The sequence below is a fragment of the Lotus japonicus genome, chromosome 3 (genome assembly GCF_012489685.1).
Source record: "Lotus japonicus ecotype B-129 chromosome 3, LjGifu_v1.2".
In the NCBI taxonomy this organism is placed as follows: Eukaryota; Viridiplantae; Streptophyta; class Magnoliopsida; order Fabales; family Fabaceae; genus Lotus; species Lotus japonicus.
The window spans coordinates 40,182,417-40,207,324 of NC_080043.1; the positions used below are offsets into that span (position 1 = coordinate 40,182,417).

General features: G+C 42.7%; 1 protein-coding gene across 1 annotated transcript; it reads left to right on the forward strand.

Annotated features, from left to right (window-relative positions):
- The first annotated feature begins 3,107 nt into the window (after nucleotides 1-3,107).
- On the forward strand, nucleotides 3,108-24,155 carry LOC130744137 (uncharacterized). The gene is made up of 5 exons (XM_057596327.1): nucleotides 3,108-3,388; nucleotides 3,828-4,030; nucleotides 4,209-4,436; nucleotides 23,084-23,187; nucleotides 23,304-24,155. The coding sequence occupies exons 1-5, from the start codon at nucleotides 3,108-3,110 to the stop codon at nucleotides 24,153-24,155; spliced, it is 1,668 nt and encodes a 555-aa protein (XP_057452310.1).
- Nucleotides 24,156-24,908: the final 753 nt, after the last annotated feature.

A 24,908-nucleotide genomic window follows, 5' to 3' on the forward strand; every position in this document is an offset into this window, starting at 1 on the left:
GGTGTCGAGGTATAGTCGCTAATCCTTACCTCTGATCGTCTTTTCCATAGCTTTTCTCTATGTCCTTCTGTACTCTTAGTTTTGAGGTTTTTTGCAAAACTATCCTGAATACTTCATTTTTTATTCTAAACATCTTCCTTACGTGCCCAAGAGCACTTCTGTCGGATTAGTTTTTCCGTTATGTCGCCGGAATCAATTTGAACCTAAAATACCCATTTTTGGAGTTTTTGGTGTAAAGCTTCAACCTTTAGGCTGAAAACTATCGCCTTAGCTTAGTGCTAGTAGGATTAGTTGTCATAAACGTCGTTGGTGACGTCCCTGCAAAATTTTATTTTTGGGATTTCAGTTTTGAAAATCCTAGGTTAAAAATCATGACCAAAATACCCCTGCGACAGTTTTTGATCCGATAATTTTTCCGAGTTTAGAATACCCTTAGTTACGGCTAATGATAGCATAGGAACCAAGTTTGATCGAAGAAAAATCGAACCCCACAATTACCAAAAGTGGCCGAGCCCTATAAGGGGGGGAGGAGGAAAATTTCCTTTTTCGAAAACTTGTCCTTTCGCGCTAGATTATCATACCTCGGAGTACATACTACTTCGTGTAACCTTAGTGAGTATTGATAGCTTAGTTTTCGATAGATTTTGATAGAATTCTGTGGTTTTACTCTAAAGGTTCGTTGAGGAATTTCCCGAAGAACAAGGAACTTTGTGGATTCGAGGGGGGAGATTGTGAAGGAAAGATTGAGGAGCTGTTTGTGAAGGAGCGTTTGAAGAGAACCCTGGAAATTGGCTAAGGTGAGGGCTACTCTCTGAATTACTAGATAATGTTTTAGGTGTCGACGAATTCGACTTGATTTATGTGTTATGCACTTAATTGCTAAATGTATGAAATGATTTCTGAGGCTTCGGCCGAGCTTGTTGATTTCATGATACCTTGATATTGTGTGCTAAATGATTCACATGTTATGTGCTAAATGGTTAATTTAGGATGTGTTGGAATATGCTGTTTATGCTTATTGGATTGCGCTTATTTAACTATATTATTTCACATATATCTGTGGTACTGAGGAGTGAGAATAGCGGGCAAGTCATGCCGATTTTATTTTGAGAGTTTGAGAAAGTTTGACGGGACGAACGGAGTTCGGGCCTTGTTATGGTTATGATGGATCGAGACATTCTCGGGGAGTTAATTGGGATTTTGGTGGATGTTGAAGACTCATAAGATTTGCGATAAGACTAAAAAGATATTATTTTATAAGGAAAATTCATAAGACATTAAACAACCTCTAAACCTTTAAATAATGATAACAATCTCGAGTGCAAGTTGAGGATTGAGTCTTAGTTGTGGAAAGCGAGAAGTGTCGTCGGATCCAAGGGTTGAGAAAGATTGTGAGTTCTGAGTATGTTGATACTCATTCGCTCTGGGAGCAGTTTGTTTAGCCATCCAAGGGATGTGCCGAGAAGCTTCACTGAGGCGTGAGACCTTGTGAATGCGTGATACTCCACTGAGGCGTGAGACCTTGTGGAAAGCATGGATCTTCACTGAGGCGTGAGACCTCGTGAACAGCATGAAGCTTCACTGAGGCGTGAGACCTTGTGAATGCGGGATACTCCACTGAGGCGTGAGACCTTGTGGAAAGCATGGATCTTCACTGAGGCGTGAGACCTCGTGAATAGCATGGAACTTCACTGAAGCGTGAGACTTCGTGAGAGCATTGATGACTCGAAGAGTTATCGTGAGTGGTTGCACTCATTTTATGATTATTGTATTTTGTCGCAGAATCGACTTTTACCTTAGGGTATTCTTTATAGAGACATTAAGTTAGCTAGAACACGTGGCGACGTGTCGAGTGAGGTCGGAGACGTTGTTTGGCTAATCACATTACATTCATGCATACATAGGAGGTTAATACACGGCGTGATACCGGACCTCGGTGGATTCCAAAATGGTCATAAGACCCGGAATGCCGTGTAAGAGCGTCTGTAGATGTCTCTTGTAGCAGACCGGAATGGCAGACCTTCGGGTTTACTGCTGATCTGGCTACCTTGTGTGGTGTAAGAGGCACGCGGGCCGAAATGGTCCCACCGTGGCTGGTGTTAGGGCTGATCCGTTTGATGTCCATCCGTTTCCGGAATGCATGTGGTTAACTGGGTTAACCGTCATTTGCATTTCATGCAACATGCATACTGACTTAGTTGTTGAGTGTGATTGATAATTGTTAATCCTATTTGATGCATGCTATCTATTATTACTGCGTTTATATTCATTGTGAAATATACAACCCTAGGATGTTATCCCTAGCTATAAGCCTAAGTGGCTATTCTCTTATCTATATCTATTGGTGGTATTATTTACATAATTCTTTGGAGTTGACCCTCGCGTCTTCTGTGTGTGCTTTGGCGGACTACGCCCTTTGTCAGATGTCTTTGGCGGGCTGGTTCACGATGGTTCACCCTTCGGGGGGGACTAGGGTTGAGATGCTGGAATCGGAGCGCATCGCGGTAGCGAGAGGAGGACGGATGGTGTACATAGACTAGGTCGTTCTGAATTCAGATTCGGACGACGATCATGCTAGCACGTAGGTTTGAGTGCTGGTGTGAGCTCCTCGAGATAGAATTAGTGTAGGAGTAGAGTTTTAGCTCTGACCGTCATCATTTTCTTTGGGGACAGGGTAGTTTCCCGCCTATAGCTTTTTGTGTGGTTTCTTTACGGGAATCACAGAAAGTTGGTTGGACTTAGGAGGTATTCTTTCGGACCGTTTGGGCTAACTTATTCTCATTTTTGAGGGATAGTGTTGCGAACACTTGACCTTCCTTTTGGATTTTACATTTGCCTACGGGCGTTACTTTCAACTACTTTCCGTCACTGGAGGTTTACTCGTGACGTGGTTTGCTACTTACAGCGGGGGCTGTATTTATATTATACATTAGTTCTGTTATCTTTTGTTGGGAGTTTATTTCTTCCAGTCTTTGGTTCTATTATCAAAAAAAAAAATTATAATTCACGTTTTTCCGCATTAAGTTTCTTTTGGTTACTAAAGTGACGCCACCGAAATCGGGGTGTTACATTTTCAGCAAAAGGCGACACAACGGCGAAAACGAAATATGATTGAAAAAATTAAAGATGACAAAGGTCGTGAGTTTGTGGATGATCCTAACATTGCCCGTGTGCTGGTGGCTTATTTTTCTGAGCTCTTTACAAGCTCTTCCCCCTCGGGGGTCCAGGAAGCCACTTCTCTAGTGGCTAACCGTGTGTCCCAGGCTCACTTGGAGGTGCTGGCCGATCCCTTTACTAAGGAGGAGGTGGAGGATGCTTTATTCCAGATGCACCCGACGAAGGCTACTTGTCCAGATGGTTTCTCAGCTCTTTTATCAGAGGCATTGGAGTATTATTGGGGATGAGGTTGTGCATTTATGTCTCCAGGTCCTTAATGGTTCCGTGTTACCAGATAATATTAACAGCACTGTTTTGGTTTTAATTCCTAAGGTCAAAAGCTTATGACCGAGTTGAATGGTCCTTTTTTAGTAGTGTTTTGACGAGTATGAGCTTCCCAAGCAATTGGGTGAGTCTCATTATGAACTGTGTATCATCGGTGAATTTTTCAGTGGTGTTGAATGGCAATCCTCAACCAGCTTTCCAACCTCATAGAGGTTTGCGACAGAGCGACCCACTATCCCCTTATCTTTTTATTATCTGCGGTGATGTTTTCTCTGCTTTGATTCAGAAGGAAATTTTTGCATCTTCTTTGAATGGTATAAAGATAGCCCAAAAGGCTCCTGTTATATCTCATTTGCTTTTTGCAGACGATAGTATCCTGTTTACAGAGCTTCTAAGGAGGAAGCAGGATGTATTTCTGACATCCTGGCGACCCATGAGAGGGCTTCTGGACAGGTTATTAATCTTGACAAATCAATGCTCTCCGTGAGCCGCAACGTGCCTGAGAATAGTTTCCATGAGCTTAAACAGATGTTGAATGTAAAGGCAGTAGAGAGTTTTGATAAGTATTTGAGTCTTCCTACCATTTTTGGTAAGTCAAAGGCGCAAATATTTAGTTTTGTCAAGGAGAGAGTTTGGAAAAAGCTTAAGGGTTGGAAGGAGAAATTCCTTTTCGAGGGCAGGGAGGGAGGTTATGATCAAATCAGGGGCCAAGGCAATCCCATCTTACGTGATGTCTTGCTTTATTCTGCCGGATAAACTTTGTGCAGAGATAGATGGGATGATTGCAAATTTTTTCTTGGGTGGGGATGCTTCCCATAAAGGCCTTCACTGGACTAAATGGAGTAATTTGTGTCGCCACATATTTGAGGGAGGATTGGGGTTCTGTGATTTCAAAGCTTTCAATACCTCTCTTGTGGCCAAGAACTGGTGGAGAATTTATTCTAGGCCGGATACTTTGTTGGCTCAAGTGTTCAAAGTTGTGTATTTTCCAAGAGGTAGTATTTGTAACACCCCGATTTCGGTGGCGTCACTTTAGTAACCAAAATAAACTTAATGCGGAAAAACGTGAATATTTTTTTTTTTGATAATAACTAAGACAAGACTGAAATAAATAAAACCCAACAATAACAATAAACAGAACTAATATACAATATATAAACAGCCCCCGCTGTAAGTAACAACCTCGTCACGAGTAAACCTCCAGTGACGGTAATAGAAGAGTAGCGCCCGTAGGCAATATGTACAAACCGAATATAAAGGTAAGTGTCCGCAACACTATCCCTCAAAACTGAGAATAAGCTGACCCAATGGCCTGAAAATAAGACCTCCTAAGTCCAACCAACTCTCTGTGATTCCCATAAGGAAACCACACAAAAAGCTATAGGCGGAACTACCCTGTCCCCTAAAGAAACCAATGAAGCAAAGACTGTCAGAGCTAAACTCTATTCCTACACTAATCCTAACTCGAGGAGCTCACACTAACACTCAAAACTATGTGTCAGCATGATCGTCGTCTGAATCAGAATCCAGAACGACCAAGTCTACCAACCCTATCCGACCTCCCCTCGCACCCGCAATGCTCTCCGATGCTGGACTCACGGGCTTAGGGCCCGAACCCTGATCATCAATGATCGTAACGGTGGGTGCACTAGACCCTGCCGAAGGCACTCCCACTGGAATCTCCTCTGAGGGATCCTCGTCCTCTGAAGATGACGGTGGCGGCGGTGCTCCTCCAAGTCCTGGTCCACAGTGAACGCCCGGTGGCAAGTTGAAGCTGATAGAGCATCTCCTCAACACTCCTGACCTCAAGAGTCCTCCACTATCCACATGGTCCTCCATGATACGCCCCGAATACGTCGCTCGATGGCTCGCGGGGTCAACCACCCACGACCCGGGGTCGTCTTGATCGATCATCTCATACCTGATCCCCCCCGAAGGGTGGACCATAGTAAACCAGTCCGCAAGGGACATCTGACAAAAGGCGTTGTCCGCCAAAACACACACAGAAGACGCGAGGGTCAACTCCAAAGAACTATGTAGATAATAAACCCAATAGGTACAGATAATAAATAGCCTCTTAGGCTTATAACTAGAGATAACATCCTAGGGTTGCATATTCCACAAAGACATAAACGACAATAATAACATTTAACATGTTCCAAGTAAGATTATCACATATCAAACACACTCATCAACTAAGACAGCGGTGCTCCTCGATTCTGCGACAAAAGACACTTCTTCACAACAACACATAATCCACGATGATCTCCAAATCATCCGACTCATCTCAATCCGATGGTCACAACTGCTCAACGAGCACAGAGTATCACACTCTCGGAAACTAACGGTTTCCCGGACTTATCCCCAGGATAGCCCAACCACATCGCTGCTCCAACAGCACAACAACAAACGCTGCTCCAACAGCACAACAACAACACATACTCAACGCCTCTCAATTTTCTCAACACTCGGATCCGACGACACTTCTCGTTTTCCGAAACTAAGATTTGCATCCGAAGCTTCCTTTCGAGTTTGTTATCATTACTTAAAGATTTAGAGGTTGTTTAATGTCTTATGAGTTTTCTTTACAAAATAGTACCCTTTTAGTCTTATCGCAAATCCTATCAGTTCTCGGGATCTCCTAATCCCCAAATGACACCAGAGAATGTCTCGATCCATACAACACCATAACAAGGTCCGAATCTCATTCGTCCTATCAAACTTTCTCAAAACTCTCAAAATAAAATCGGCATGACCTGCCCGCTATGCTCACCATTCAGAATCTCAGTTTCCAGTGCAAAGCATATTTACATCATCAAAATCAACAACATGTCATATATCAATAAATCTCATCATAAACACTTAGCACTTAGCATATAAAGCATGCACCACACATCCTAGATTACCCACATAGCACATAGCATGTAAGTCAATCTCAAAAACATTCAGTAGATGAATCATCTACATTGTCAGACGAAGCCTCAGAAAACATTTTCCAATCACACACAATCCAGTGCATAAACAGTAAAACAATGTCGAAAACATCGACCCTAAGCATTAACTAGAGATTCAGTGAGATGCCCTCACCTGTAGATTCTCCAGGGTGAACTTCCAACTCTTCCTCACAATCAAAGTGTTGTTCCTCAGGAAATTCCTCAAAAGTTCCTTTAAAACAAAATCACAGAAATACTATCAGAATCTATCGGAAACTAAGCTATCGATACTTACTAAGGTTACTCGAAGTAATCTATACTCTAAGGTACGATAATCTAGCGCGAAAGACAAGTTTTCGGAAAAGGAAATTTTCCTCCTCCCCCTTAATAGGCTCGGCCACTATTCACAATTGTGGGGCTCGATTTTTCTTCGATCAAACTTGGTTCCTATGCTTTCATTAGCCGTAACTAAGAGTATTCTGAACTCGGAAAAATTATCGGATCAAAAACTGTCGCAGGGGTATTTTGGTCATGATTTTTAACTTAGAAATTTCAAAACTAAAATCCCAAAAACCAAATTTTGCAGGGACGTCACCAACGACGTTTATGACAACTAATCCTACTAGCACTAAGCTAAGGCGATAGTTTTTAGCCTAAAGGTTGAAGCTTTACTCTAAAAACTCCAAAAATGGGTATTTAAGGCTAAAATTGATTCCGGCGGAATTCCGGCGACATAACGGAAAATCTAACCCGGCAGAAGTGATCTTGGGCGCATAAGGAAGAGGTTTAGAATCAGAAATGAAATATTCAGGATAGTTTTGCAAAAACCCATAAACTATCAGCTCAGAAAAGTCTACAGAAAAGCTATGGAAAAAGCGATCAGAGGTAAGGATTAACGACTATACCTCGAAGCCTTGAAGTAGCAACTGATTGATCGACGATCAAGCAAGTAATGAAGAAAAACTCTTCCTCCTTCTTCTTCTTCTTGGCCGCGGGTTTGGGTGGGGAAAATGGGTAGTTTTTGTGATTTTTCTTCCTTTCTTGGCTATATATAGGGGTGGGCAAAACGCGGGAAAATGAAAGTTTCGCGAATCTGATTTTTCCGGCGTCAATCTCCGTGAATTCTAAGATACGTTTTGGCAAAAGAATTCCAAAACTATAAAGATGTCTCCTTGTATTTTTGGCAACTAATGCATAGTCGGTGTAAAACTATTTTACCCGATAAGTTGCTTTTTGCATCGAAGGTCGGAATGGAAAACTTCCTTCTGAAGAAAGATTGAAATCATCAAGAGAAATGGGTGTACGCGTGTAGAATCTTCATTTGAAGCTCTGAATAGAAAAAGTCTTCATTGTCGGTTGATTCTAGGGTTTTGAAATACCAGGGATTCGGTTTCGGCAAACTTCCGATGATTGGAATCGGACGTTCGTGGATTCTAGAGTTTCGCCTCGAAACGATTGTGATATATGGAAAAAGAGAAGTTCTAACATTTCTCTGAAGATTTTTGGAATTAACTTCCATCGTGCCTAAAAGTGAAAACTAGCTATATACTAGGGTTTCTGACCTAGGTTTAAGCGTATAACAATCGTGCTATAACTTTTATCGACTTCGGTACGATTCTCAGACTTTTCCTGAACTTTCTCCTTCATACATTTATTTCATTTAGTAAACTCTAGTTCAGGTTTCCTTTCACGATACATCAACCCTAATCGTGAATAGGATACTATTTACTTGACACAAGCTTAAAAACTTGGGTCTTACATTACTACCCTCCAAAAAGAAAGTTTCGACCTCGAAACTTAAGGGTTAGTAAATAGCTCTGGATACTGTTCTTGAATCTTCTCCTTCAGCTCCCATGTCGCATCACCGGTGTCTTTGTTCCATATGACCTTCACTAACTCGATCTCTTTCCCTCTCAACTGTTTTATCCCGGTGTCACCAATGCTAATTGGCGGTGTCTCGAAAGACAGATCATCCTTCAACTCAATGTCATCCAGCTCGATAACATGTGTCGGATCCGCAATATATTTCCTCAGTTGTGACACGTGGAATACATCATGAATGTTTGATAGAAATGGAGGTAGTGCAATCTGATAAGCGACTGGTCCTATCCGACGAGTGATCTGATACGGTCCAATGAACTTGGGCGTAAGCTTCTTTGACTTGATTGCTCGACCAACTCTCGTAGTCTGAGTCACTCGCAGAAATACATGATCTCCCTCTTCGAATTCCAGAGTTCTGCGCCTTTGATCTGCATAACTCTTCTGTCTACTCTGAGAAGTCTTCATCTTTTCCCTGATCTGCTTGATCTTCTCAGTCGTCTGTTGCAGAAGTTCCGGTCCTACTAACAGATTTTCTCCGTTTTGGTACCAACACAAAGGTGTCCTACACTTGCGGCCATACAAAGCCTCATACGGTGCCATACCAATGCTCGTATGAAAACTGTTGTTGTGTGTGAACTCAATCAATGGCAACAAGTTATCCCAACTGCCCTTGTTGTCTAATACGCAAGCGCGTAGCAAATCCTCCAACGACTGGATTGTTCTCTCAGTCTGTCCATCAGTCTGCGGATGATAAGCAGAACTTAGTCTCAACCTCGTTCCCAAAGCCTCTTGAAGAGCTCTCCAAAAATGTGATGTAAACTTCGGGTCTCGATCGGAAACAATACTTGTCGGCACACCATGAAGTCGTACAATCTCGGATATATATATCTCAGATAGTTTCTCCACGTTGTACGTAGTCCTCACAGGTACGAAATGAGCCGACTTAGTCAGTCGATCCACGATTACCCAAATAGAATCGTATCCCTTCTGAGTTCTTGGCAAAGCCACGACGAAATCCATCGATATGCTATCCCATTTCCATTCTGGCACATCCAAGCTTTGTAGCATACCTGAAGACTTCTGATGTTCCACCTTTGCCTTCTGACACGTCAAACATGCAGCTACATACTCCGCCACTTGTCTTTTCATTCCTGGCCACCAAAAATTCATCTTCAAGTCTTGGTACATCTTCTTCATTCCAGGATGAATGCTTAACTTGCTCTTGTGACCTTCATCCATAATCAATCTTCTCAAGTCAGGGTTGTTAGGCACACAAACCCTATCCTTGCACCGTAGGATGTTGTCACTTCCTACCTTGAATTCTGGGTCTTTACCTTGACTTACCAAATTCCTTTTCCCGAGCAGACACTCATCTTGTAACTGTTGGTCTCGGATTTCTTCCATCAATCCATTGGTAATCCTGATCATCCCGAACTTCAGCTCTCCTTCGGATAATCTCACATCCAAGCTCAAATCTCGAAATTGCTCCAGTAGTTGCAGCTCTTTAACCATCATCGACGAGATGTGCATCTTCCTGCTCAAGGCATCAGCAACAACGTTCGCCTTTCCAGGATGATATTGCAGAGTGAACTCGTAATCTTTGAGAAATTCCATCCACCGACACTGTCTCATGTTCAGCTCCTTCTGCTCGAACAAGTACTTCAAGCTCTTATGATCACTGAATATGGTGAAATTGCATCCATATAAGTGATGTCTCCAAATCTTCAGCGCAAATACGATGGCAGCTAGTTCCAAGTCATGAGTTGGATAATTCTTCTCATGAACCTTCAGTTGTCTTGAAGCATAAGCAACCACCTTCCGATGTTGCATCAGCACACATCCCAAACCTTGATGCGAAGCATCACAGTATACCTCATAAGGTTCCTCCGGTTGCGGTAGAACGAGTACAGGGGACGTCGTCAAACGTTCCTTCATCGTCTGAAAACTAGTTTCGCACGCCTCAGTCCATGCGAAAGATTGATCCTTCCTCGTGAGTTGAGTCAAAGGTCCAACAATCTTGGCGAAATTCTCGATGAAACGACGATAATATCCCGCCAAACCAACGAAACTCCTGATCTCAGTCACTGTCTTTTGCCGTTCTCATGACAATACGGTCTCTACCTTTGCTGGGTCCACAGCTATACCCTCCTTAGAGATCACATGGCCTAAGAATTTTACCTCTTCGAGCCAAAATTCGCACTTAGAAGGATTGGCATACAACTCCTTCTCCCTCAGCACTTGTAAAACTTGTCGCAAGTGCCCCTCAAGATCCTCACCATTCTTTGAGTAAATCAGAATATCGTCGATAAACACCACGACGAAACGATCCAAGAATGTATGGAAAGTCCTGTTCATGTAGTCCATGAATATGGCAGGTGCGTTCGTCACCCCAAATGGCATCACTAAGTACTCATAGTGTCCATAACGGGTTCTGAATGCCGTCTTCTGGATATCCTCAGTCTTGACTCTGATTTGATGATAACCCGACTTCAGATCGATCTTTGAGAATATCGCAGCTCCTCGCAGTTGATCCATCAAATCATCAATTCTAGGTAACGGATACCTATTCTTGACGGTTACTTTGTTCAGTTGTCGGTAGTCGACACACAATCTCGATTTCCCGTCCTTCTTCTTCACCAATAAGACTGGCGCTCCCCAAGGTGAAACGCTTGGTCGGATAAATCCCTTCGACAAAAGATTTTCTAGTTGGGACTTCAATTCCACTAGCTCCGCAGGTGCCATACGATATGGTGCAATCGAAATCGGCCCTGTTCCCGGTACGATGTCTATAGCAAACTCAATGTCGCGCACAGGCGGCAATCCAGGTACATCGCCAGGAAAAACATCCTTGAATTCTTTCACCACTGGAATACTACCAACTTCTGGGTTCCCTTTGCTCTCCAAGCTTAGCAAAACAGAATACTCCTGAGATCCCTCGTTCAAAGCGACGCTGATGTGATTGGCAGATAGATACTCGGAAAGATCCGAATCAGGAAATACCACTCTCTTTCGGTTGCAGTCCAAAAGACAATGATAGCGGGACAACCAATCCATTCCTAGGATAACATCTAGGTTCTTAAGAGTTAGGCATACTAGGTTAGCATGGTACTAGGATAACATCCTATGCTTAGTCAAAGAAACAATTAGTACTCATCACAAGATAGCATCTAGCATACTATGCAATATGATTAAGCAATAACTTCAATCAATTCTAAGCGAAAAATCGCTTGCAGACAATCAATTTTCACTCTTTGCAGAGTCACACAACCTAGCACAGAAGACCTATTCCCCAACAACTCCCGAAAGACTCGACCGTGCTCTGATACCACAATGTAACACCCCGATTTCGGTGGCGTCACTTTAGTAACCAAAATAAACTTAATGCGGAAAAACGTGAATATTTTTTTTTTTTGATAATAACTAAGACAAGACTGAAATAAATAAAACCCAACAATAACAATAAACAGAACTAATATACAATATATAAACAGCCCCCGCTGTAAGTAACAACCTCGTCACGAGTAAACCTCCAGTGACGGTAATAGAAGAGTAGCGCCCGTAGGCAATATGTACAAACCGAATATAAAGGTAAGTGTCCGCAACACTATCCCTCAAAACTAAGAATAAGCTGACCCAATGGCCTGAAAATAAGACCTCCTAAGTCCAACCAACTCTCTGTGATTCCCATAAGGAAACCACACAAAAAGCTATAGGCGGAACTACCCTGTCCCCTAAAGAAACCAATGAAGCAAAGACTGTCAGAGCTAAACTCTACTCCTACACTAATCCTAACTCGAGGAGCTCACACTAACACTCAAAACTATGTGTCAGCATGATCGTCGTCTGAATCAGAATCCAGAACGACCAAGTCTACCAACCCTATCCGACCTCCCCTCGCACCCGCAATGCTCTCCGATGCTGGACTCACGGGCTTAGGGCCCGAACCCTGATCATCAATGATCGCAACGGTGGGTGCACTAGACCCTGCCGAAGGCACTCCCACTGGAATCTCCTCTGAGGGATCCTCGTCCTCTGAAGATGACGGTGGCGGCGGTGCTCCTCCAAGTCCTGGTCCACAGTGAACGCCCGGTGGCAAGTTGAAGCTGATAGAGCATCTCCTCAACACTCCTGACCTCAAGAGTCCTCCACTATCCACATGGTCCTCCATGATACGCCCCGAATACGTCGCTCGATGGCTCGCGGGGTCAACCACCCACGACCCGGGGTCGTCCTGATCGATCATCTCATACCTGATCCCCCCCGAAGGGTGGACCATAGTAAACCAGTCCGCAAGGGACATCTGACAAAAGGCGTTGTCCGCCAAAACACACACAGAAGACGCGAGGGTCAACTCCAAAGAACTATGTAGATAATAAACCCAATAGGTACAGATAATAAATAGCCTCTTAGGCTTATAACTAGAGATAACATCCTAGGGTTGCATATTCCACAAAGACATAAACGACAATAATAACATTTAACATGTTCCAAGTAAGATTATCACATATCAAACACACTCATCAACTAAGTCAGTATGCATGTTGCATGAAATGATATGCAGGTTAACCCAGTCAGCCAATATGCAATCCGGAACGGATGGACATCAACGGATCAGCCCTAGAACCAGCCACGGTGGGACCATTTCGGCCCGCGTGCCTCTTACTCCAACAACAACGGTAGTCAGATCAGCCGTAACCCGTAGGTCTGCAATTTCGGTCTGCTACAAGAGACGTTTACAAACGCTCTTTCACGGCATTCCGGGTCTTATGACCATTTTGGAAACCGACGAGGTCCAGAGTACGTCCTGTGTTAATACCTCATTAATGTTGCATGAATGCAGGATGATTAGTCAAACAACGTCTCCGTCCTCACTCGACACGTCGCCACGTGTTCTAGGTAAATTAAAGTCTCTAAAAGCTTACCCTAAGGTAAAGTCGATTCTGCGACAAAAGACACTTCTTCACAACAACACATAATCCACGATGATCTCCAAATCATCCGACTCATCTCAATCCGATGGTCACAACTGCTCAACGAGCACAGAGTATCACACTCTCGGAAACTAACGGTTTCCCGGACTTATCCCCAGGATAGCCCAACCACATCGCTGCTCCAACAGCACAACAACAAACGCTGCTCCAACAGCACAACAACAACACATACTCAACGCCTCTCAATTTTCTCAACACTCGGATCCGACGACACTTCTCGTTTTCCGAAACTAAGATTTGCATCCGAAGCTTCCTTTCGAGTTTGTTATCATTACTTAAAGATTTAGAGGTTGTTTAATGTCTTATGAGTTTTCTTTACAAAATAGTACCCTTTTAGTCTTATCGCAAATCCTATCAGTTCTCGGGATCTCCTAATCCCCAAATGACACCAGAGAATGTCTCGATCCATACAACACCATAACAAGGTCCGAATCTCATTCGTCCTATCAAACTTTCTCAAAACTCTCAAAATAAAATCGGCATGACCTGCCCGCTATGCTCACCATTCAGAATCTCAGTTTCCAGTGCAAAGCATATTTACATCATCAAAATCAACAACATGTCATATATCAATAAATCTCATCATAAACACTTAGCACTTAGCATATAAAGCATGCACCACACATCCTAGATTACCCACATAGCACATAGCATGTAAGTCAATCTCAAAAACATTCAGTAGATGAATCATCTACATTGTCAGACGAAGCCTCAGAAAACATTTTCCAATCACACACAATCCAGTGCATAAACAGTAAACAATGTCGAAAACATCGACCCTAAGCATTAACTAGAGATTCAGTGAGATGCCCTCACCTGTAGATTCTCCAGGGTGAACTTCCAACTCTTCCTCACAATCAAAGTGTTGTTCCTCAGGAAATTCCTCAAAAGTTCCTTTAAAACAAAATCACAGAAATACTATCAGAATCTATCGGAAACTAAGCTATCGATACTTACTAAGGTTACTCGAAGTAATCTATACTCTAAGGTACGATAATCTAGCGCGAAAGACAAGTTTTCGGAAAAGGAAATTTTCCTCCTCCCCCTTAATAGGCTCGGCCACTATTCACAATTGTGGGGCTCGATTTTTCTTCGATCAAACTTGGTTCCTATGCTTTCATTAGCCGTAACTAAGAGTATTCTGAACTCGGAAAAATTATCGGATCAAAAACTGTCGCAGGGGTATTTTGGTCATGATTTTTAACTTAGAAATTTCAAAACTAAAATCCCAAAAACCAAATTTTGCAGGGACGTCACCAACGACGTTTATGACAACTAATCCTACTAGCACTAAGCTAAGGCGATAGTTTTTAGCCTAAAGGTTGAAGCTTTACTCTAAAAACTCCAAAAATGGGTATTTAAGGCTAAAATTGATTCCGGCGGAATTCCGGCGACATAACGGAAAATCTAACCCGGCAGAAGTGATCTTGGGCGCATAAGGAAGAGGTTTAGAATCAGAAATGAAATATTCAGGATAGTTTTGCAAAAACCCATAAACTATCAGCTCAGAAAAGTCTACAGAAAAGCTATGGAAAAAGCGATCAGAGGTAAGGATTAACGACTATACCTCGAAGCCTTGAAGTAGCAACTGATTGATCGACGATCAAGCAAGTAATGAAGAAAAACTCTTCCTCCTTCTTCTTCTTCTTGGCCGCGGGTTTGGGTGGGGAAAATGGGTAGTTTTTGTGATTTTTCTTCCTTTCTTGGCTATATATAGGGGTGGGCAAAACGCGGGAAAATGAAAGTTTCGCGAATCTGATTTTTCCGGCGTCAATCTCCGTGAATTCTAAGATACGTTTTGGCAAAAGAATTCCAAAACTATAAAGATGTCTCCTTGTATTTTTGGCAACTAATGCATAGTCGGTGTAAAACTATTTTACCCGATAAGTTGCTTTTTGCATCGAAGGTCGGAATGGAAAACTTCCTTCTGAAGAAAGATTGAAATCATCAAGAGAAATGGGTGTACGCGTGTAGAATCTTCATTTGAAGCTCTGAATAGAAAAAGTCTTCATTGTCGGTTGATTCTAGGGTTTTGAAATACCAGGGATTCGGTTTCGGCAAACTTCCGATGATTGGAATCGGACGTTCGTGGATTCTAGAGTTTCGCCTCGAAACGATTGTGATATATGGAAAAAGAGAAGTTCTAACATTTCTCTGAAGATTTTTGGAATTAACTTCCATCGTGCCTAAAAGTGAAAACTAGCTATATACTAGGGTTTCTGACCTAGGTTTAAGCGTATAACAATCGTGCTATAACTTTTATCGACTTCGGTACGATTCTCAGACTTTTCCTGAACTTTCTCCTTCATACATTTATTTCATTTAGTAAACTCTAGTTCAGGTTTCCTTTCACGATACATCAACCCTAATCGTGAATAGGATACTATTTACTTGACACAAGCTTAAAAACTTGGGTCTTACATTACTACCCTCCAAAAAGAAAGTTTCGACCTCGAAACTTAAGGGTTAGTAAATAGCTCTGGATACTGTTCTTGAATCTTCTCCTTCAGCTCCCATGTCGCATCACCGGTGTCTTTGTTCCATATGACCTTCACTAACTCGATCTCTTTCCCTCTCAACTGTTTTATCCCGGTGTCACCAATGCTAATTGGCGGTGTCTCGAAAGACAGATCATCCTTCAACTCAATGTCATCCAGCTCGATAACATGTGTCGGATCCGCAATATATTTCCTCAGTTGTGACACGTGGAATACATCATGAATGTTTGATAGAAATGGAGGTAGTGCAATCTGATAAGCGACTGGTCCTATCCGACGAGTGATCTGATACGGTCCAATGAACTTGGGCGTAAGCTTCTTTGACTTGATTGCTCGACCAACTCTCGTAGTCTGAGTCACTCGCAGAAATACATGATCTCCCTCTTCGAATTCCAGAGTTCTGCGCCTTTGATCTGCATAACTCTTCTGTCTACTCTGAGAAGTCTTCATCTTTTCCCTGATCTGCTTGATCTTCTCAGTCGTCTGTTGCAGAAGTTCCGGTCCTACTAACAGATTTTCTCCGTTTTGGTACCAACACAAAGGTGTCCTACACTTGCGGCCATACAAAGCCTCATACGGTGCCATACCAATGCTCGTATGAAAACTGTTGTTGTGTGTGAACTCAATCAATGGCAACAAGTTATCCCAACTGCCCTTGTTGTCTAATACGCAAGCGCGTAGCAAATCCTCCAACGACTGGATTGTTCTCTCAGTCTGTCCATCAGTCTGCGGATGATAAGCAGAACTTAGTCTCAACCTCGTTCCCAAAGCCTCTTGAAGAGCTCTCCAAAAATGTGATGTAAACTTCGGGTCTCGATCGGAAACAATACTTGTCGGCACACCATGAAGTCGTACAATCTCGGATATATATATCTCAGATAGTTTCTCCACGTTGTACGTAGTCCTCACAGGTACGAAATGAGCCGACTTAGTCAGTCGATCCACGATTACCCAAATAGAATCGTATCCCTTCTGAGTTCTTGGCAAAGCCACGACGAAATCCATCGATATGCTATCCCATTTCCATTCTGGCACATCCAAGCTTTGTAGCATACCTGAAGACTTCTGATGTTCCACCTTTGCCTTCTGACACGTCAAACATGCAGCTACATACTCCGCCACTTGTCTTTTCATTCCTGGCCACCAAAAATTCATCTTCAAGTCTTGGTACATCTTCTTCATTCCAGGATGAATGCTTAACTTGCTCTTGTGACCTTCATCCATAATCAATCTTCTCAAGTCAGGGTTGTTAGGCACACAAACCCTATCCTTGCACCGTAGGATGTTGTCACTTCCTACCTTGAATTCTGGGTCTTTACCTTGACTTACCAAATTCCTTTTCCCGAGCAGACACTCATCTTGTAACTGTTGGTCTCGGATTTCTTCCATCAATCCATTGGTAATCCTGATCATCCCGAACTTCAGCTCTCCTTCGGATAATCTCACATCCAAGCTCAAATCTCGAAATTGCTCCAGTAGTTGCAGCTCTTTAACCATCATCGACGAGATGTGCATCTTCCTGCTCAAGGCATCAGCAACAACGTTCGCCTTTCCAGGATGATATTGCAGAGTGAACTCGTAATCTTTGAGAAATTCCATCCACCGACACTGTCTCATGTTCAGCTCCTTCTGCTCGAACAAGTACTTCAAGCTCTTATGATCACTGAATATGGTGAAATTGCATCCATATAAGTGATGTCTCCAAATCTTCAGCGCAAATACGATGGCAGCTAGTTCCAAGTCATGAGTTGGATAATTCTTCTCATGAACCTTCAGTTGTCTTGAAGCATAAGCAACCACCTTCCGATGTTGCATCAGCACACATCCCAAACCTTGATGCGAAGCATCACAGTATACCTCATAAGGTTCCTCCGGTTGCGGTAGAACGAGTACAGGGGACGTCGTCAAACGTTCCTTCATCGTCTGAAAACTAGTTTCGCACGCCTCAGTCCATGCGAAAGATTGATCCTTCCTCGTGAGTTGAGTCAAAGGTCCAACAATCTTGGCGAAATTCTCGATGAAACGACGATAATATCCCGCAAAACCAACGAAACTCCTGATCTCAGTCACTGTCTTTTGCCGTTCTCATGACAATACGGTCTCTACCTTTGCTGGGTCCACAGCTATACCCTCCTTAGAGATCACATGGCCTAAGAATTTTACCTCTTCGAGCCAAAATTCGCACTTAGAAGGATTGGCATACAACTCCTTCTCCCTCAGCACTTGTAAAACTTGTCGCAAGTGCCCCTCAAGATCCTCACCATTCTTTGAGTAAATCAGAATATCGTCGATAAACACCACGACGAAACGATCCAAGAATGTATGGAAAGTCCTGTTCATGTAGTCCATGAATATGGCAGGTGCGTTCGTCACCCCAAATGGCATCACTAAGTACTCATAGTGTCCATAACGGGTTCTGAATGCCGTCTTCTGGATATCCTCAGTCTTGACTCTGATTTGATGATAACCTGACTTCAGATCGATCTTTGAGAATATCGCAGCTCCTCGCAGTTGATCCATCAAATCATCAATTCTAGGTAACGGATACCTATTCTTGACGGTTACTTTGTTCAGTTGTCGGTAGTCGACACACAATCTCGATTTCCCGTCCTTCTTCTTCACCAATAAGACTGGCGCTCCCCAAGGTGAAACGCTTGGTCGGATAAATCCCTTCGACAAAAGATTTTCTAGTTGGGACTTCAATTCCACTAGCTCCGCAGGTGCCATACGATATGGTGCAATCGAAATCGGCCCTGTTCCCGGTACGATGTCTATAGCAAACTCAATGTCGCGCACAGGCGGCAATCCTGGTACATCGCCAGGAAAAACATCCTTGAATTCTTTCACCACTGGAATACTACCAACTTCTGGGTTCCCTTTGCTCTCCAAGCTTAGCAAAACAGAATACTCCTGAGATCCCTCGTTCAAAGCGACGCTGATGTGATTGGCAGATAGATACTCGGAAAGATCCGAATCAGGAAATACCACTCTCTTTCGGTTGCAGTCCAAAAGACAATGATAGCGGGACAACCAATCCATTCCTAGGATAACATCTAGGTTCTTAAGAGTTAGGCATACTAGGTTAGCATGGTACTAGGATAACATCCTATGCTTAGTCAAAGAAACAATTAGTACTCATCACAAGATAGCATCTAGCATACTATGCAATATGATTAAGCAATAACTTCAATCAATTCTAAGCGAAAAATCGCTTGCAGACAATCAATTTTCACTCTTTGCAGAGTCACACAACCTAGCACAGAAGACCTATTCCCCAACAACTCCCGAAAGACTCGACCGTGCTCTGATACCACAATGTAACACCCCGATTTCGGTGGCGTCACTTTAGTAACCAAAATAAACTTAATGCGGAAAAACGTGAATATTTTTTTTTTTTGATAATAACTAAGACAAGACTGAAATAAATAAAACCCAACAATAACAATAAACAGAACTAATATACAATATATAAACAGCCCCCGCTGTAAGTAACAACCTCGTCACGAGTAAACCTCCAGTGACGGTAATAGAAGAGTAGCGCCCGTAGGCAATATGTACAAACCGAATATAAAGGTAAGTGTCCGCAACACTATCCCTCAAAACTAAGAATAAGCTGACCCAATGGCCTGAAAATAAGACCTCCTAAGTCCAACCAACTCTCTGTGATTCCCATAAGGAAACCACACAAAAAGCTATAGGCGGAACTACCCTGTCCCCTAAAGAAACCAATGAAGCAAAGACTGTCAGAGCTAAACTCTACTCCTACACTAATCCTAACTCGAGGAGCTCACACTAACACTCAAAACTATGTGTCAGCATGATCGTCGTCTGAATCAGAATCCAGAACGACCAAGTCTACCAACCCTATCCGACCTCCCCTCGCACCCGCAATGCTCTCCGATGCTGGACTCACGGGCTTAGGGCCCGAACCCTGATCATCAATGATCGCAACGGTGGGTGCACTAGACCCTGCCGAAGGCACTCCCACTGGAATCTCCTCTGAGGGATCCTCGTCCTCTGAAGATGACGGTGGCGGCGGTGCTCCTCCAAGTCCTGGTCCACAGTGAACGCCCGGTGGCAAGTTGAAGCTGATAGAGCATCTCCTCAACACTCCTGACCTCAAGAGTCCTCCACTATCCACATGGTCCTCCATGATACGCCCCGAATACGTCGCTCGATGGCTCGCGGGGTCAACCACCCACGACCCGGGGTCGTCCTGATCGATCATCTCATACCTGATCCCCCCCGAAGGGTGGACCATAGTAAACCAGTCCGCAAGGGACATCTGACAAAAGGCGTTGTCCGCCAAAACACACACAGAAGACGCGAGGGTCAACTCCAAAGAACTATGTAGATAATAAACCCAATAGGTACAGATAATAAATAGCCTCTTAGGCTTATAACTAGAGATAACATTCTAGGGTTGCATATTCCACAAAGACATAAACGACAATAATAACATTTAACATGTTCCAAGTAAGATTATCACATATCAAACACACTCATCAACTAAGTCAGTATGCATGTTGCATGAAATGATATGCAGGTTAACCCAGTCAGCCAATATGCAATCCGGAACGGATGGACATCAACGGATCAGCCCTAGCACCAGCCACGGTGGGACCATTTCGGCCCGCGTGCCTCTTACTCCAACAACAACGGTAGTCAGATCAAGCGTAACCCGTAGGTCTGCCATTTCGGTCTGCTACAAGAGACGTTTACAAACGCTCTTTCACGGCATTCCGGGTCTTATGACCATTTTGGAAACCGACGAGGTCCAGAGTACGTCCTGTGTTAATACCTCATTAATGTTGCATGAATGCAGGATGATTAGTCAAACAACGTCTCCGTCCTCACTCGACACGTCGCCACGTGTTCTAGGTAAATTAAAGTCTCTAAAAGCTTACCCTAAGGTAAAGTCGATTCTGCGACAAAAGACACTTCTTCACAACAACACATAATCCACGATGATCTCCAAATCATCCGACTCATCTCAATCCGATGGTCACAACTGCTCAACGAGCACAGAGTATCACACTCTCGGAAACTAACGGTTTCCCGGACTTATCCCCAGGATAGCCCAACCACATCGCTGCTCCAACAGCACAACAACAAACGCTGCTCCAACAGCACAACAACAACACATACTCAACGCCTCTCAATTTTCTCAACACTCGGATCCGACGACACTTCTCGTTTTCCGAAACTAAGATTTGCATCCGAAGCTTCCTTTCGAGTTTGTTATCATTACTTAAAGATTTAGAGGTTGTTTAATGTCTTATGAGTTTTCTTTACAAAATAGTACCCTTTTAGTCTTATCGCAAATCCTATCAGTTCTCGGGATCTCCTAATCCCCAAATGACACCAGAGAATGTCTCGATCCATACAACACCATAACAAGGTCCGAATCTCATTCGTCCTATCAAACTTTCTCAAAACTCTCAAAATAAAATCGGCATGACCTGCCCGCTATGCTCACCATTCAGAATCTCAGTTTCCAGTGCAAAGCATATTTACATCATCAAAATCAACAACATGTCATATATCAATAAATCTCATCATAAACACTTAGCACTTAGCATATAAAGCATGCACCACACATCCTAGATTACCCACATAGCACATAGCATGTAAGTCAATCTCAAAAACATTCAGTAGATGAATCATCTACATTGTCAGCCGAAGCCTCAGAAAACATTTTCCAATCACACACAATCCAGTGCATAAACAGTAAACAATGTCGAAAACATCGACCCTAAGCATTAACTAGAGATTCAGTGAGATGCCCTCACCTGTAGATTCTCCAGGGTGAACTTCCAACTCTTCCTCACAATCAAAGTGTTGTTCCTCAGGAAATTCCTCAAAAGTTCCTTTAAAACAAAATCACAGAAATACTATCAGAATCTATCGGAAACTAAGCTATCGATACTTACTAAGGTTACTCGAAGTAATCTATACTCTAAGGTACGATAATCTAGCGCGAAAGACAAGTTTTCGGAAAAGGAAATTTTCCTCCTCCCCCTTAATAGGCTCGGCCACTATTCACAATTGTGGGGCTCGATTTTTCTTCGATCAAACTTGGTTCCTATGCTTTCATTAGCCGTAACTAAGAGTATTCTGAACTCGGAAAAATTATCGGATAAAAAACTGTCGCAGGGGTATTTTGGTCATGATTTTTAACTTAGAAATTTCAAAACTGAAATCCCAAAAACCAAATTTTGCAGGGACGTCACCAACGACGTTTATGACAACTAATCCTACTAGCACTAAGCTAAGGCGATAGTTTTTAGCCTAAAGGTTGAAGCTTTACTCTAAAAACTCCAAAAATGGGTATTTAAGGCTAAAATTGATTCCGGCGGAATTCCGGCGACATAACGGAAAATCTAACCCGGCAGAAGTGATCTTGGGCGCATAAGGAAGAGGTTTAGAATCAGAAATGAAATATTCAGGATAGTTTTGCAAAAACCCATAAACTATCAGCTCAGAAAAGTCTACAGAAAAGCTATGGAAAAAGCGATCAGAGGTAAGGATTAGCGACTATACCTCGAAGCCTTGAAGTAGCAACTGATTGATCGACGATCAAGCAAGTAATGAAGAAAAACTCTTCCTCCTTCTTCTTCTTCTTGGCCGCGGGTTTGGGTGGGGAAAATGGGTAGTTTTTGTGATTTTTCTTCCTTTCTTGGCTATATATAGGGGTGGGCAAAACGCGGGAAAATGAAAGTTTCGCGAATCTGATTTTTCCGGCATCAATCTCCGTGAATTCTAAGATACGTTTTGGCAAAAGAATTCCAAAACTATAAAGATGTCTCCTTGTATTTTTGGCAACTAATGCATAGTCGGTGTAAAACTATTTTACCCGATAAGTTGCTTTTTGCATCGAAGGTCGGAATGGAAAACTTCCTTCTGAAGAAAGATTGAAATCATCAAGAGAAATGGGTGTACGCGTGTAGAATCTTCATTTGAAGCTCTGAATAGAAAAAGTCTTCATTGTCGGTTGATTCTAGGGTTTTGAAATACCAGGGATTTGGTTTCGGCAAACTTCCGATGATTGGAATCGGACGTTCGTGGATTCTAGAGTTTCGCCTCGAAACGATTGTGATATATGGAAAAAGAGAAGTTCTAACATTTCTCTGAAGATTTTTGGAATTAACTTCCATCGTGCCTAAAAGTGAAAACTAGCTATATACTAGGGTTTCTGACCTAGGTTTAAGCGTATAACAATCGTGCTATAACTTTTATCGACTTCGGTACGATTCTCAGACTTTTCCTGAACTTTCTCCTTCATACATTTATTTCATTTAGTAAACTCTAGTTCAGGTTTCCTTTCACGATACATCAACCCTAATCGTGAATAGGATACTATTTACTTGACACAAGCTTAAAAACTTGGGTCTTACAGTATTTGGCATGCAAAGAAAGGTTTTAGACCTAGCTATACGTGGTCTAGTATCTTACGCTCTTCTTGGATTTTTTAGGAGGGTGGGTGTTGGAGAATTGGTAATGGTAAGAGTGTCCATATTTGGAATGATAAATGGCTTCATGGTGGTTCGCCTGTAATTTATAGGCAAGATTTAGCTGATGAATGGAATATTTCTATGGTCTCTCATTTGATTTTGCAGGATAATAACGGTTGGAATAAACCTCTCCTGCATATGCTTTTCTGTCCAGTGATAGTTCAACGCATTGTGGCTGTTCCTTTGCCTATTTTCCAAGCTGAGGATGCTTTATTTTGGCCCTTTATGGTGAATGGTGGCTATTCTTCAAAGTCAAGGTATTGTTTCATTCTTTCTCATAGGAATGAATGTGCTCCATCTTCCTCTCGAGTAGTTGGTTTGAGGCCACAACTATGGAACGGGTTCTGGAAATCAGATGCTCTCCCACGGTGCAAGGAGATGGCATGGCGAGCGATCAAGGGGCTGCTGCCAGTTCGTAAAAACTTGAGGAGCCGTGGCGTGAACGTGGACATCGCGTGTCCGTTTTGTGGCAAGAAGGATGTAACGACGGACCATGTTTTGATGCTTTGTCCCGTGGTGCAGTCTGCTTGGTTTGCTTCTACCATGTCCCTTCGGGTGGCCGGTTTTCAAACGTTGCATGACTTGGTGGTGATGATCCTTGAATTAGATGAGGAGCTGATGATTTCACATCTTCAGAATTGGCTGTATGTGCTTTGGGAGGCTAGAAACAATGCAGTTTTCAACGACATGCCCCTTACTGATGAGCGTCTTCTTCATTGTGCTTATGCCCTCATGGGAGTACCCGACGCCGTGATGCAACCGCAAGGGAGGCCTGCTGCCGTGCTTCCTTCAGTTTGGCGGAGACCAATGCAAGGAACAGTGAAGGTTAATGTTGATGCTTCGGTCCAGAATGGTGGTGCAGCTTTCTTTGGTATGATGGCCCGTAATTATGAGGGTGAGGTTCTTGCTGCAGCAACCTCCAACATGGTACAGGTGCTTTCACCAAAGCTAGCTTAGGCTCAAGGATTGCGTTGGGCCATGACGATGGCGAGGGAGTTTGGCTTTAGGACGGTTTGCTTCGAGACGGATTGTTTGCAGCTTTATAACGGATGGAAAAACTTTGCCGATGGTGCTTCTTATTTTTCTACTATTTTAGCGGATTGTCGCATCTTAGCTACTTATTTTAATTTTGTTTCTGTTACTTTTGTTCGCCGTGTTGGCAATAAGGTTGCAGATTATTTGGCTAAGAATAAGAATGCTTCTTCTTTCCCAGGGTCTGTCTAGATTGAAGAGATTTGTTTTCAAGTGTCCCTGCTAGTGTCTGCTGATGTATTGGCGTCTATGCCACCGTCCTTTTAATCAATATATTTGATCTCTTTAAAAAAAAAAGAAAATTAAATTTTAAAAATATTTTTTATTTTTTATTCAAAGAAAAATTTGCCTGTCCACTTTAAAAAATATTTTTCTTTGTGTATATCATATCTTATCATTATCCTGTCCACCTGAAACATACGATACCATAAGATAAATAAGTAATCGTAGATTTGTTTCTCAACTTTATAAAATGGAAAAGCTTCTTAACCAATCTAAAACTATTTAGTACGTTGACTGTGAGAAGAAATATTAGTTTCACTACCCATGAGTGTAATATTTTCGCCAAGAAAAAATAGACAAATTGCCCACCCTCACCCATAGATGCATCTCAGACGGTCAGAGTCGTCAGACCCACCTAGCAACAACACATAGTTGCAACAAGTCAATAAAAAAAAA